The following is a 16081-nucleotide window of genomic DNA, read 5'->3' on the forward strand; positions in this document are numbered from 1 at the left end:
TGGAGTACACTGCAGGGTCGAGGGTAGTGTATATTATATAGTCGTTTGTTTACGCAATGCTTCGAGTTTGGTTTTTGCTTTTCATCACTGATGAATAGTCAGGCTGTATTTAATGAATTGACTACGAATCAAAATTACATCACAGAAAACACAAGTCCTTGTTAGAGTGAGTGAAATATACACTCTGTAAATGTAGTCAGATGAAGAGCAAAATAATGCTTGAAATATTGGGTACTAGACCAGAGAAGTAATTTCATACGAGGTACGTTGTTTACTCATCATGATACGAAATATGAAAATATCAAATTGTGTCCCTAGTGTAATATAACGTTTTACTTTACGAGCGATGTAAAGACGTTTCCCTAGGGAGTAAAAGGCCATTTAACATCCCTCGTAAAGTAATAATACATTACTGCTATAAGGCTGTATATAAGAGACGTGTACGTACACGAGCGCTTGCGCGAGTATTAGTACGAGTCTCTTATATACAGCCTTATATCAGTGAGGTATTTTATCGCAGTAGGCAAACATCTCTTTTTCTAGTGATTGCTTGCAAAACCTTTAGCTCTCTAGGGTAAATTTGTTTGTACGTCGTGTATATAGCGCACAATACACACACTCCGTATGCGATAAAAATGTTATGCACCTATGTCCAAACGTTTATTTTGACGAGTTGGATTAAGATCCGCGCCTTCGGCTTTGGATCACAATCACCAACTCGTCAAAATAAACATTTGGACATAGGTGCATAACATTTATTTCTCAAAATCGTGAGGTAAACTTAACTGTGCTGCACGAATGCAAAACTCTACCTTAAGTTTATGAATAAAATACCTTACTTAGCAATGGGGCAAATCACTTTCCCCATTGATAAGTAATAATGACTAGGGAGGAAAAGGCGAAAACATTAGTTGTGAGAATTAATTTAAAAATTCAGAAATCTTAGTCTCTCGCACATAAGAGCAATAATTTGGTTTCTTTTTTTACACAGCATTAGCACCACAGATTAAAAGCGAACAAAATTATTCTGATGATAACTTGCATTAAGAAATGGTGACGATATGAAGTTGCTTACATACTAAAAATACCCATATGATAATCGCCTCGGTTTATCTATATAGGGTGGATCGATTTTAAAATTTTAATCTGAAAAGCACTCAGTCGTTCCATAACCGCCCGAGTCATGTTATCCTTTTTCCAAAGTCAGTTTTTTATGTTTTAAGAGTGCGGCCCAAGCAATTGTTGATTTATCCATGTTTTTACTTGTATTTGTCAAACATTCATAGCGTGGAGAATATTTCCGGTGGATACGATGATCAAGGCCACAAAATATCGAGAACCGTCCAAAGTTTATGTTAGTATCACATTAAATCTGAAAACAAAAACTCTTTGTTGTGAGCACGACGCCCTTTCAAAATTCAAATTTTGATCTGAACGAAAATTTGATGGACTTTGCAACGACATCTCGGACTAAAAATGCAACGTAGGCGTAACGTCAAATATGTTTCGTTACATGTTTCGTTCATTCGTAATAGGTTTCTTCCAAGGCCGTTCAAAATGTCAATCGTCATCCACAGAGAAGCCAACACAACCTCACTTTGAAGTTTTAACGAACAAATTTGTTTAAGTTGCGGTTATGTTTGCTTCTATGGATGACGGTCGGTTGTTTTCGGCCTGTCAAAATTCGTTTTTACCGTACGATGGAAGAAACCTATTGAAGATGATCTATGATGATCGAATTAATCGTTATTTAATCCATAATTCTTTGGCGAATTCGAAGCAGAAGTATTTTTGCAAAGCTTTTAGGAAATGTCCTTTTCAATTATATTTCATTCTGAGGACAGCCTGTTGACAATTCTAGGAAGCTTATTAGTCGCACTAAGTGAATGTTTTGATTTCAGGAATGGATTGTACTGAAAGAGATTGAATCAGCTTTACCATTACTGTAACATAATTCTTCGTGAGGTCACTCTATTCGAATCCCTTTTGAAACTGAAAATTTTGAAGGGTCTATTGACGTCTTACCCATTGTCTCTAAAAAAATGCTTGGTCGGCATTCCCTAAACGTAAAATAAAAATATCGGATTTCAAGCAGTTATGGAACACTTTATGTCGATCCACCCTATCATATTATCAAAACGCATTCGGAATTTTTAAGAATAGTACATTATTTCCCGAGAGGTTTGTAGATGTAAATAAAAAACATAGCTAACGCCGACCCGTACGAAACACCTATTCGTATCAAAAGCCTTTAATGTGAAACTCTTACTTCATTTTCTTCTCTGCTGAAAAACTATTCTTCCTTTTAAATCACTTACATTATCCACTCTTTGCCTTGTTATCATATACAATTAAATTGCCGGAGGCAATATAGACAGCCCCGTACGAAGTCAAATTTCATAAATTCCTATTTAAACAGCTATATACCGCTATACTTACCTATATTTCACTGTAAATAAACATTTCACAGAGGAATATGCTATTATATAGCTCTATATGCCTGTATATAGCTCAATATAGCTGTATATAGGTATATATAGATGTCCATATATGGAATCCCTGAAACCCCTCACACTTAACACATTATTTCCATGTTAACAGAAACTCTCTAAGCATCATTTTTCCCACTTTATATCACTTTTTAATAAAATCCAATATGGCCGCCGGCAGCCATTTTGTTAGGAAACCGAAAATAGTACCGACGCTTTACATTCGTTAATACCTTTCAAACAAAAAAAAATTCATGAAATTCGGTCAAAATTTACTCGAGACACTTTTGACAATACACCACGTTCACTATACTTCCGAGTAGCCAGATAAGAGCTCACTCCAAGAGACCTAGCTCACGCTCCGGAGAACATAATTTCATAAAAAAAATTTTCCCTGATTGGTACGGTCAATACCTATCTAATAAAGCTAAAACAGACGAAATATGTTCAAATGTGGCCGACCTACAAGCAAAAACTGCTTGCCGCCCTGTGCCTGTTCCACACCAAGGGGTCTAACTCACGAGTCGGTCATCCGATTTCCATAAACTTTTTTTTTTGTCGATCGGTATTGTGAATACCTTTTATTTGACGTATCACTTACAAGTTTAACGTTTAAATGTCCGGAGATATCTTCGAAAAACCGTAAAGCACTTATTGGGCCACAGCTCGGGAGGGGTCGATCCAAAATCACTCATCTTCGAACTTAGCCTGTCTTTTGACATTACCAAACGGGAAAAAAAAAGAATTTTCAAAATCGGATGCGTTTTACTCAAGTTATCGTGCAGACGGACAGACGGACAGACGGACATTTATTTTTTCGCGGATTTGGCATCTTTAGACAACCACAATAGGTTTCCCCTTACTCAGGGAGTCCAATTCGACGTGTTACAAACGTATGCGTAAACCTATAAGACCCCAGTACTTCGTACGGGTCTAATTATTGCCAGGGTCAACGGTGTGCCTCCTGCGAAAATTTCATTAAAAAAATCGCAACAGAGTTAAAACGAATTCCTTATCGGTTTTTGCACAAAAGTTAGCTGTTTTAAATAGGTGACCGATAGCGGTCCTATTTAAACAAACAAATAAAAACGACGATCCATCCTAAATTCCATGCCTACATCCGTTTGTATAATAAATTTTGAGAACGAAAACACTTGAACTTAGTATTTCTATCAAGTTTTACCGTGTGGACGTGAACATGTTTCACGCAATGTTGTAAGGATACAGTCAAATTAAGGTGTTTTCATCAGATTTTCATCCTAATTTAAAGCAAATCGTGGTGCATATAAAGAATGATGGCAGTGAATACTTGCAACAAATTGAACAAATTGATGATAAGTGGTACGTTTCTACTTCTGCACCAAGTTTACCGAGTGACTACCATGGAATGTGGAACAGTGAACATAGTTCGTCCTCGTGTATTAGGTGGAACTGATGCACTCAAAGGTGAATGGCCATTTGTTGCGACCATTCAGAATCAATCTAATTATATATGTGGCGGAACAATCATTTCCAACAGACACATACTGACAGGTAACGCAATGTTACACTCAGTCTTCTTTTTGATATGCAACGATACGACTAATACTTGCAGCTGCTCATTGCGTTCAAAAGAAGAACTCATTGCGGATTCTGTCGCCGCATGAAGTCATTGTCCGTGTCGGATCATACAACATCAGCAATGAAAGCGAAATGGGAGTTGTTCAGAGAAATGTTTCTGATATTTTCATTCATCCTGATTGGGATGTGTTTGCGTACGCATTCGATGCTGACATTGCAATACTCGTTCTCAGCGAAACTATCACTTTTACCTATGGCATTCAACCAGTTTGTATGCCAGCCGATGGTATTATGGAACAGGTTGAAGGGATCGTTGTTGGGTGGGGTCTTCAGGAAAATCGAATGAGAGCTGAAATTCCAAGGCAAACATCTGTAAGAGCTATAAATGAATCCCACTGTTTGCGGGAAGATAATGGCATTGCAATCTTCACGTCAGCGCGTACATTCTGTGGAGGTACGTACTCGGCATAAAGGGTTTAAGCAAATGACGTTGATAAGATGTTTCTAGAGTTGCTCTAGCTACGTAGCTGCACATAGTGACGCGAGAGAGAAGTGGTTCTCCTGTGAAATTTGCACGCTATGTAGAAATTGCTTGACATCATTTGCCAACGACCCTATGTCCCATCCCACTTGACGAAATCGTAGAGTCACATTTTACAAATATACGCAGGAGATGGTGATGGTACACCAAGTTCCGGTGACTCTGGAGGCGGATTTTTTTTCATTTCCGGTTCTTCCTGGGCTCAGTATGGTATATTGTCAGCGATTCGTGCAAACGCTACTGGCCATGTCATCCCAAATGCATATCACATTTACACCAATCTTACACAGTTCAAAAATTGGATGATTGAAACGGTGAATCAAACTGGTGGAGAGGTGGGTGAGGCCGTCTTGAGTATTATCATAAACGGTTACTGCGATTATACTGACTCAGCTGACCCGGATAAAGCATTTTACAAGTGTTGGTTGTATGACATCGACATTCAGAGAAATAATGTTGAGGTGAGTCGGTTCGTGGGCTCACATTTATTGGGAAAAACCAATATGGATGTGGAGTCGATTCATTTCCAAAACGGGACTATGTACTACCTCCCGAACGGATTTGGATTATTTTTTGGAAACATCAAGTACATGATTGTAGGAGATGGTAAACCGGACGGGGTAATCTTGGGTACAAAGGCGATCAGACGATCGGACTTACAAAATTTGGACAAATTGCTAAAAATAAGTTTTCTCCGGAATGATATTGAGACTCTTAATGGGGACTCTTTGTGGGACCTTCCGAATTTGCAATTTTTCAGATTAATTTACAACAGGCTCAGAACACTCTCAGACGAAACATTTATCAAAAACAAAGAGCTCAAAGAAGTCTATCTGAATTCGAATCAACTGAGCTCGTTGCCAGCAAGTTTATTCGAAAACAATTTGTTGCTGGAGATTGTTGATCTTCGAAAAAATTTCCTCCGAACCATCGACGAAAGACTATTTCAAACGAATTCCAGGCTGAGAGGAATTTCTTTCGTTTCAAATCTACTAGAAATGTTGCCAGCAAATTTATTGAAAAATATATTTTCGCTGACGTTGGTTGATTTCAAAAACAATTTATTGACGACAATTGACGAAACTCTGTTTGAAACCAATGGTAATCTTACGGCAGCGTCCTTTGCCTCAAACCGAATCGAGTCACTGCCCCGAAATCTATTTCGAAATAATTCATTGCTTGACATCGTGTACTTCCGAAACAATTCGTTAACAGCTCTCAATGATAATTTGTTTGAAAAAAATGAAAAGCTCAAATCAGTCTCGTTTGCCTCAAATAGATTGGCATTGTTACAACGAAATTTGTTCAAAAATAATTTACTATTACGGTGGATTGACTTCTCCAACAACACGTTAAAAGACATTTATATGGACTTTGACGAATTCCAACAACTTAGGCTCATTGATTTAACCCTGAACAATTGCGTAAATGCAAAGTTTGTTAGGCAAACTAACCGTAATCCAACAAATGATAGCAAGATTTTTGGAAATGTAGCCGAATTTAAAAGACATGTATCGGCGAGTTGCATTGGCTAAGGGTATACATACTTTTGACTAGGTTCTGTCCGAAGAGTGTTTTGAGTGTTTTATTAAAACATGCCGAGTCCACTATTCATGTATAATGTGAGTGTGAGTGAGATACTGTGGCGGATCGAAGTATCCCATTGAATTAAAAGTGGTCACAGTTACCCATTTGTACCCTTTATATACAGCGTGTTTAATAGAAATAAATTCATTCTAATTCTGGAGCTCGACCAGTAAACATCTTGTTTTACATTCACTCCATAAGTTGGTGACCTGTTGAAGAATTCCGTCAACTTCATGGTCGGGTAAATTATTCCTAAAGCGATCTTTTAACTATCAACATCGCCTAGTAAAAATATACTGAACCCAAAATGGCTTCAACTCATAATCTTTTGCAATCTATTGCAAACGAAGTAAGTGAAATAAGAAAGGACGTGACCGCTATCCAGCGAACGTTGGTTCGTTTGGAAGCCGCCACCTTACAACCGGTATGCCGCACTCGCCGCCGATCTGCCAGCCGAGCAACACAAACAATGACTGGACCATCACAAGTTCCAACATATCGTGGTATGCCATACCCGGCCGGACGAGAAAGATATAACAACGGAAATCGTAATGAACGACCACCGACATTTCCATCATCAATTCGAACAGTTGCACTTGGATCATCCATTCCACCACTGGGAACCACAAGAAATCAGCCTGTTCAACGTCCCGCTGGCCCAGCTGAAGCCAGAATGTCCAGAATGCGACAAACATTGAACCGTGCAGCAACTACTCCCATTCCGAAAGTTTGCCGAAATCACCATCAGCATGGCGCAGCCGCAGACATACGGCAATGTCAGACATGGTGCCCCGAACGAGAAGAAAATTATCAGTACCATTTTAAACGACCAACCGGAAACGAACAACTTGCCGTCACCATTAACACCAGAAGCAATATTACCTGAATTGCCATTGATGACCGAAAATGATTTGGACACCGAGCCCTTACCAACTACCTCGTTAAGCTTGGAAATGGAAGAAGAATTATTGGATGTATCCGATTAGTTAATCATTAAATCAAAAGGGGGAAGTATTGTGGCGGATCAAAGTATCCCATTGAATTAAAAGTGGTCACAGTTACCCATTTGTACCCTTTATATACAGCGTGTTTAATAGAAATAAATTCATTCTAATTCTGGAGCTCGACCAGTAAACATCTTGTTTTACATTCACTCCATAATACAACATGACGATGGTCAATGTTCGAAGAGTGCAGGTAGTAATGGACTTTGTACGTATTTTTTTAATAATATTATTTGTTGTTTATTGAACCTTCATAAACTATAACATTTTATAAATAAAAATTTCACGCAATACAGTCGAAGGCAGTCAATTTTCAGCATAAATTAGCTTCAGCTGTTTTTCAGCTGATCCATACAAACAATCAGCGCCGTTTATACGTCTTTATACGGCTTTACCACTATCATGCGCGTGCGTGTAGCAGCTTCAACCGTATAAACAAGTATAAACCGTTTTGATTGTATGTGTGGATCAGCTGAAAAACAGCTGAAGCAAATTTATGCTGAAAATTGACTGCCTTTGACTGTACGCATGCAGCGTTGTTTTCCTGTATCGCCAACGAGATGTGCTGATATAGAAATTGAATGGATCTTGGGTCACCGGTAACTTTTTCCAATATTTTACCGACAGAATAGAAAAATTCTTTTGCTTCATTAGACCACGATCCAAAGCAACTGCGAAAGCGACGAACCTATAATTTTGACTTTTAATTTTGTTGGTACCAATTTTGCTAGTATCTCGATTGAGCGTAGAGTTCCCGCGGCTGTATCGTTAATTTTCAAAAGCCGTGAAAATCTGCCTTTACTGTTTACACAATTCAACTTATGACAACCATCTGCAAATGTCGCTTCCTAATTGAAGTGCCATGCGTAATTGATTGTTGTTCAAGAAAGCACCGACATTAGGAGAGAGAAGATTACATTTAGCCAATGATCTGATTTCACTGTTTGCGAAGCCAAAATTCTTGATTTTTCTTGAGGTAGAGTAGAAATTCATTGAATTGATAATTCTTTTTAAATTAATCGAATCCCAGTTGCGTTGACATTCTGGTACTTTGGGTATATATGATTCGATGGGTATCACTCATGCAGCTCATCAGTTATTTCAACTAGCAAATTTAATTTTTCTAAAATTAACCTATTACATACGGCAAGCGGGTCTATTACTTCCACCGATCAAAGTAGTTTTAATCTATTGATTTCGAATCAATAAATTGCAATAAATAGAAAAAATCAATTTTATCTCATTTGAAAACAATGAATTGAAATTGGTGGAATGTGAAGAGCAGCAGATAAGCTTGGTGACTAATATAGAGATAAATATACTAACTGCAAATTTTTTTTTTACAAAATACCTCTTACATCTCTGAGACTTGTTCAGACGACCCTCTCACTAAAACGATCTGCGTCTGAATGCAAAGTGAGTTATTGTATTGCATTGTCTTAAAAGAACTGCAACAAATAAATTCAGAATCTTAAAATTGTCAATCCAGAGAGATTCGACCACACCAAGGGGGAAACTACGCGGGCATATACTGGGACAGATGCCATTTACTATTGGCGCCAATAGAAGGAAATATTAAAAGGAAGTAGTGGGCAAATTGAAGGAAGCAGTGCGCCAATAGATGCGTCAATAGTCACCAACAGCAAATAGATGGGACAAAATTTGCTCGTGTAGTTTCCCCATCGGATCACACAGAGTATGAAGGCCTCATACTTTCTACATTTTCGACAACTGGAATTTTTTCGGGATTTTTGCTTCATCTAATAATGATAGAAGTCGAATTTAATACTTTTGACCTAGTTTATTCACACCTTACATATTAAACTTAACAACTATATATTATACAATTCAATGCACTATCAACTAAAATGATGAGTCGATTTGTTTTCTTTTTTTTACATACTTAACAATTGAAACCACCGTCACAATTATCACAATAAGTGCAAGTATTCCCCAGTTAATGAAAACACATACCCAGGCTGCGGTTATATTGTCGCAGTTCGACTCTACGATCATCACAGTAGACGTAATCAACCAAGCAATACGAATGATGGCAATGATGCCGAAAGAGTAGTTCACGTAGGCTACATGCTCCGGTTTGATTTTGATGAAATTACGGAAAAAATCTGGAATTTGCTGTACAGGATAGAAATTATTTTAGTATCATTTTCTTGGTATATGTTGTCTTTTAACAACGGTCTTCACTTCAAGCATGAGTGGTACTCTCAATATGGGACTGAAACTTGACAGTGTGTCACACAACTGTAAAACACTGTAAAATCCACTTTATACAAAAAAGTAAACATTTGAACGGAAATAAGCTATTATTTTTACAAAGCTGACCACAATGTGAAAAACTTCATAAAAGAGTCAATTTGCGAAAACTTCGACCAAGCTTCAATCAAGCCATTTTATGAAAATGGGGCGATGTGTTAATTAGATCTTTCCATTTTCAATTTTAAGCGCAATTTACGCGGTTTTTACTTATTTGAAGCATACGGTGCTAAATCAACACCTAGCAGGGATTTTTCAGATTTTTAAAATATTTGTTTGTCAACTGCATTTTGTCAATTATACACAAAAAATTTAATAATATTTACCATCAACAGTGCGAGAACTGATCCGATAATCATGACTACCAAAGCGACAATAAAACAATGCTGAAACATAGGAATACCCAGTCCTATCGAAACAATATTCGCGATCGATGTTGCAACGAAAATAATCACACGAACCACGAACTCTCCCCTCTCGTTTCTTTGATTTTTAACATCATCGTCATCTTTGTTAGTAGCACTTTCTGTACTCGATTCCTGATCCATTGATGTCTTTCCAGTATTGATGCAGATATACGTTACAAAAGACAACTTTCGCTGCCTTGAATTTATTGACTTTTGAGCCGTTGATTAATGATTAATGATGAATACAGGATATGACCCGTGACCCGTTGCCTTCACATAAGATTCTAATAGCAAACTAGTTCCGTGTTCGGTGTACGATTACAACACTTTTAAATTACATTTTCCATCTATTTGCTCTCCCAACTTGTCTGTTAACTTATTTTTCCAACACTAACTAGTTATAACAATTTAAATCAATGTCTTTCCTCCACAAACATCGTGTTAACTTTGACATTGTGACGTTGCAGTAGATAAAATCGATAACAGAAAACTTTATCAGCTCTGTGAACTTAATGTACACCTCCCTCACACACTGATATGTTGTTAGTCACTCAGTGTATTAGAGACGGATGATAGTGACTCCGCTTATACCCACAGGCAGGCGCTGTGTGACTCACCACACTATATTCGCAGGTCCTAAAAATGAGTCACTATTTTCACTTTTACTTACTCTCGTCTATTTCTACTAAAACGACACTTAAGATATCTTAAAATATATAAATCAGAACCGATCTAGAGATGAGTGGACATAATTTCATTGTTCCCTGCCCAAGACATCAAGGGAAAAAAAATTGGAAATTTCATTTTTTTAGTTGTATGTACACAGAACGCAGTTGGATTTATCAGTCATCAGAGAAAATAAAATTTCCCAACTTTTTTCCGAGGTCAACACAACGTTTTTCACAACAAAGAGTCCAGAAGTTTCAGCTCAGGTGAGAAAGTGTTTATTTTTACTGAGTGTAAATGCAACCCTGATAGTATCACGAATTGATAAAATGGAACGTTGTTAATGACTAGCGACTTAGTTCGTTCTTATTTATTAATGCCTGTTCATGGCTCTTTACATATTTGCGATTATACGACCATGAACTGGCCTTAAGCGTAAATTCATTGCAATGAATGTGTAATATACAGAAAATGTTACTTTACGCAGGCATGCAGTGACTAAAGATCAGGCTTCAACAATTTTCTTCAACTTCAATATCCCTCCGTCCTACATCTAATCTTCGATCTGAGACTGATATAATTTTGCTTCCTAAGTTAGGGTTCCCATTCGTCCTCTTTTTAGAGGACATGTCCTCTTTTTTCGTTCCGTTCTTCTTTTTTACAAAAATTCTACTTCTTTTTCTACTTCTTCTTTTTTACGTAAATTTGATGTAGCTCATACCTGAAGAACGAAAAATGTTAGCTGCGCGGCATTAATTAATAATCAATCTTCTATGTCACAGAATCTCTGAAAGATAATACATCTAGCACTTCATCTCAAATAAAATTTCGCTCGCTCCGCTCGCATTTTTCTATTCATTAAAATAAAAGTTACTATTTTTACAAGAAAGAAAAAAGTGTAGCGTTGTGTGAGATACCAAAGATCACGCAAGGATAAGGTAAAACGAAGTCTGTATTCTGGTAATATGGAGTGGATGTTATCACTTAGAAGTAATACAAAAGAATATCACGACGATTTAACCGCATATTGCACAGAGCATTTTTGGATTTTTTGTTTTCAGCATGAACTGTGGTGTAAATTACACAATAGTTGCACAAAGTGCATGTACAGTCTCTGTAATTCCGCGTCAGAAATTCACTATTCGTCCTCTTTTTCGAATGTCAAGGCGTCCTCTTTTTGTCCTCTTTTTTCACGCCGAAATGTCCTCTTTTTCAAAATTGAAAAATGGGAGCCCTACCTAAGTGCAATAAGATTCCGTGAATGTTAAAGCGAGGATTTCGTATGATGATGCTGAATGTAGCGAAATTGAAAATATTGAGTAGCGAAGCTACTTTTTTGAACCATAGGAACTTGTTCATGTAGTGTCCGGCTTTGAGTTTTTTTTTGCACGACGTCACACTTGCTGTTGCCAAATTCAAGGCTTTTATAGGATGGTTTCGCAGATCGCAATTTAAGGCAATTTCGCAGATCATTCATCCAAAGCAGGTACACATGTAATTATTCATGCAAAGCAAAGGAAATCAGAAAAAACTCAAAAATTGTCCTCATTTTCGGCCCTGAAGCAACAAATAGTTATTTGGATCACAAGGGACGTCGTGCCATGTGGGCCTGATTTGGACGATTGATCTGGGTTACTTTCGCTTGTAGACCTGGCCCTCAAATCAATCGTCCAAAACAGGTGCACAAAAACTAAATTTTAAAACCCCCGAAACCCGTGCTTCCACCTACGTAATAAACACATACTAGGCGAGCACATTTTTGGTCAGTTCGGCCAGTTTCATGAACTGACAGCAGTACAATAGTTATTAAAGTTAAATGATATAAGTATTTGGCGTAGGCTGGCTGTCTATTTGTGTTTCGAAATTTATACGACATAATTTTTAAAGTTCTGTCTATTCGCGAGAAATAGCGGAAAGTGAAAATTCAGAAGTTTTGGATTTGAGTAGTGAGAACTCGGAGCAATCAAACGATATGATCGACAACATTCTACAATTGAACGACGATTGCCTGATGCGGATAATGGGACATTTGAAGCTGATTGATTTATGCGCAGTTGCAGAAACATGTACACACCTTAAATGGGTTGCTGGTAGGGATGGGCGATATTGATATTGATAATCGATAATTATCGATTATCGATAATCGATTATCGATAAATTTTTCTATCGAAAATTATCAAAAATAATATCGATAATCGATAATAATTGATATTTCGATAATTATCAAAATATCGATATCTCGATAATAATCAAAATATCGATATTTTGATAATTATCGAAAAATCGATATTTTGATAGCTACTATGAATATGAATATTTAGATAAACCAATACAAATGCATGCAGTTTTCAGCTGTAACTCTTCCATCTTTCCATTAGGATGATGATAAATTAGACAGAGATCTCGAAAAGTTGCTTAGAACAGTTTTCAATTTCTTCACAGTAACATAACTTTATGATTATCAATTATTTTCGGAAATATCAAAATTTGATAATTATTGAAATATCGATATTTTGATAATTATCGATATTTCGATAATTATCAAATTATCGATAATTCGATAATTATCGATAATTATCAAATTATCGATAACGATTTGATATATCAATTATCGATAAATTGTTTTGATTGATATTATCGATAATATAAAAGGTCTCCCATCCCTAGTTGCTGGTGAAGCTTTCGCCTATCGGAAAAAAACGTATGGAATGCCACAGAATGGAATTAAGTTCAAAGACCATCGACGAATTCTGAAAACGTTCGGAAATTTTGTGACGACAGTTACATGCATCACGAACTTCAGCGACATCGGCCTGAATACAAGGCAGATGATTTCTGCTTTCAAATGGTTGGAAGTATATTGTGCTGAATCGCTCAAACATATCAATATTATTGGTATGGAGAAGATTGACTTGCCGCCATCAGCAATAAGACTAATGCCTAAGCTTCAAAGAATCGATTTTTCGATGCCGATTTCTGATCGAATGTTACGAAAAGCGCTCTGGAATTGCAACGAACTGGTGGAATTGAATTTGATGATGTACGAGGGGCCTTTCCATTTGCAGGATCATCGTTTCCCCCAATTGGAGAAACTGTCGAACCGTGTGCGCCTTAACCGTGACACAGATTTTAACAAGATCGAGACATTCTTTCGGCATCATACGAAACTGACAAGCCTCAGTACACAGTTTCTCATCAACTACCACGGTGATCGTGCCATTGATTTTGCATTTCTCAAACATTTGCCGGATTTGAAGAAGCTGAGTTTGATTTTGGTCGGTGAGCCGATCGTAGGCACAGAAGCTTTCGCCTATTTAAAAAATTTACAAGAATTCTCCGTCGATAGCAGCCGCGATAAGCGAACAGACGCGTTAATACTCGAAAATCTAGCGTCAGTCGACTCACTGGTAAAGCTGGTCCTGGAATTACCGGAAGTAGGTCACTTGGTTGCAGGCATCGGCCGATTCAAAAAACTTTCGAAATTAGAAATTTCTTCAAACGGCGTATATCCGCACGGTACATTTGACAACGCAAACATTTCTAGCTTGTCTCAACTTCGTGACAGCACCTTAACCGAATTGGAGATTGGCTGTATCAAGTTACTGGAACCTGAATCCATTGTGAACGTCGTTCGTAACTTGAATAAATTGAAGATCTTGAAGCTGTACTGTGAAACGGAGTTGTCTGAGACAATCTGTCTTCGTCTGGCAAACGTTTGTTCGTCGCAGAGACGAAAGCTCATAATCATTCTCGAAAAGGAAGTTGTTGATGACATGAACTTCGACTTTGATTACATCGGAACGTTCAACAAAAACCACGGATCGTTTGTCGAAGTCAAAATTGATACTTGTCCATTAAAATTAAATGATTAAATAAAATATGAAGCCTCGTACGGCTACTTGATTTAAAATTGTTTTGTCATGGTTCAGCCACGGCAGAGTAAAATGGACCAGGCAGTAGCGCTTCATTTTTGAAACGTCAAATAAGGGACCTAATACACCGTATGAAGTCAAATGAACACTGCCATAAATTGAATTAATTTCATTCACAAAATTTAAGGCTACTAGATAGTTCAGGTCCCTAATCAAATCAAGCGCCCCTGCCTGGTTTATTTTATTCTGCAGTGGTTCAGCCGTTCAATATGATTCTGTGATTTGTAGGTTCTTTTGCTGGTCAACGGTCACATAACACGGCAGAGTAAAAGTAACCCAGGCAAGAGCGCTTGTTTGACTAGGGACCTGAGTTATCTAGTAGTCTTATATATTTTGCGAATTAAATTTTTCAACTTATGTCAGTGTTCATTTGAGTTCATTTTCATACAGTGCATTAGGTCCCTCATTTGACTTTTCAATAATGAACCGCTCCTGCCAAATGAACCGCTCCTGCCAGGGTTACTTTTACTCTGCCGTGCACATAAATATTATATTCAGAGTGAATTCTATAATAAGGAGCTAAAAGGGCGGATACAGGCAGGTAGTTAAAACGTCAGAGGGAGCATTAGTATGTTAACTTAACTTCACTATGATAGATTTGCTTTGCTCCGAAATTATTTAGTAACGCTGCCAATTGCATCGGAACGGCAAAGATTTGGCTTGATTTCTACCACATTCCAAATTTCAATGCTCAGGCCAGTAGAGAGGAAACCTCCGTTAGTCTCAATTTTCATTCTCAGTTATTCATTCTTTGTTCGAAGTTTTCTGTCGGCAGAAATGTTCTGTTTTACTGTAAGTAAAAAGTTTACAAGAGGGATGAAAATGTCGATTATTTTTTAATGTTCGCCCCACTTCCTATCGTATTATCCAACGTTCTGAAAGAACAGGTTAAGACACTTTCGAGTTGATCACGAAGGCGATGGAATCCTGTAGCGCCAACTAGGTTTGTGTATGACGATTTCAACTTAACAAAAAAAAATTGTTTCCAAGTTGACTTTTCAAACAATTATTACATGTCTAAATTGTCAAGATTTGTGTTTCACCCAAGGCTTGTATACTTTAGGGAGGTCACGTAGATCGCCATTTTCCATACAAACAAACTCACCAAAATTGAATTTGTATGGCGTGGTGAATTTTTTGTATGAAACGTGGTGTGTAACCCACGTATCTGCATCTGCGTGACCTCCCCAAAGTATACAGCCTTGGTTTCACCTGCCTTCGTAAGTGTCTTTCAGAACCTTGTGTATTATCTCCCAATCTATGCTTTTGATTTTCTGAATGTTTCTACTGTCGTTTTTAGCTAATAGCAGTGGACAGTAATCAAACATCAATCGGTGTATGAACAACAAAATGAAGTAAAAGATTGTGCATTAAACACCAAAAAATTAGTTCAAACAATAGAAGTATTAGATGAGATGATTATATTGTGATGCTAGTTTGTTTAAACTGATTTCTCTTTGTTTACTATAGCACGTAATAAGTGTATGCAAAGCAGTGTAGCACTGCTCCTCGCATTAACATAGAAAATGTTAGGAGGTATCAGAAATTACTTCGAATTTCTTTCGGTGAGACTGGAGTTATACTTTGGTGTGAGTTAGAGAACGCAATAAAAGCAAGCACA

General features: G+C 37.4%; 2 protein-coding genes across 3 annotated transcripts; both read left to right on the plus strand.

Moving 5' to 3' along the window:
* The first annotated feature begins 3781 nt into the window (after positions 1 to 3781).
* On the plus strand, positions 3782 to 6300 carry LOC119079686 (connectin-like). The gene is made up of 3 exons (XM_037187744.1): positions 3782 to 4022; positions 4084 to 4503; positions 4720 to 6300. The coding sequence occupies exons 1-3, from the start codon at positions 3782 to 3784 to the stop codon at positions 6123 to 6125; spliced, it is 2067 nt and encodes a 688-aa protein (XP_037043639.1). The 3' UTR covers positions 6126 to 6300.
* A 6057-nt stretch (positions 6301 to 12357) lies between these two features.
* Positions 12358 to 14444, plus strand: LOC119079335. Of its 2 annotated transcripts, none has more exons than XM_037187161.1 (2): positions 12358 to 12618; positions 13196 to 14444. In XM_037187161.1, exons 1-2 carry the CDS (start codon positions 12501 to 12503, stop codon positions 14398 to 14400), a joined length of 1323 nt encoding a protein of 440 aa, XP_037043056.1. In that variant the 5' UTR covers positions 12358 to 12500; the 3' UTR covers positions 14401 to 14444. The 2 variants fall into 2 exon arrangements, with proteins under 2 accessions (XP_037043056.1, XP_037043057.1); XM_037187162.1 differs by having other exon boundaries at positions 12358 to 12611; positions 13196 to 14442.
* Positions 14445 to 16081: the final 1637 nt, after the last annotated feature.

This window comes from Bradysia coprophila, unplaced genomic scaffold, assembly GCF_014529535.1.
Source record: "Bradysia coprophila strain Holo2 unplaced genomic scaffold, BU_Bcop_v1 contig_324, whole genome shotgun sequence".
Classification (NCBI taxonomy): Eukaryota; Metazoa; Arthropoda; class Insecta; order Diptera; family Sciaridae; genus Bradysia; species Bradysia coprophila.

What these genes read in the sequence shown, in the direction of transcription:
- LOC119079686 (XM_037187744.1), top strand. Translation starts at nt 3,782, where the DNA reads ATGATGGCAGTGAATACTTGCAACAAATTGAACAAATTGATGATAAGT. An exon ending in CAACAGACACATACTGACAG is followed by an intron (nt 4,023 to 4,083) that starts GTAACGCAATGT and finishes TAATACTTGCAG; the next exon opens with CTGCTCATTGCGTTCAAAAG. An exon ending in AGCGCGTACATTCTGTGGAG is followed by an intron (nt 4,504 to 4,719) that starts GTACGTACTCGG and finishes AAATATACGCAG; the next exon opens with GAGATGGTGATGGTACACCA.
- LOC119079335 (XM_037187161.1), top strand. Translation starts at nt 12,501, where the DNA reads ATGATCGACAACATTCTACAATTGAACGACGATTGCCTGATGCGGATA. An exon ending in ACACCTTAAATGGGTTGCTG is followed by an intron (nt 12,619 to 13,195) that starts GTAGGGATGGGC and finishes TCCCATCCCTAG; the next exon opens with TTGCTGGTGAAGCTTTCGCC.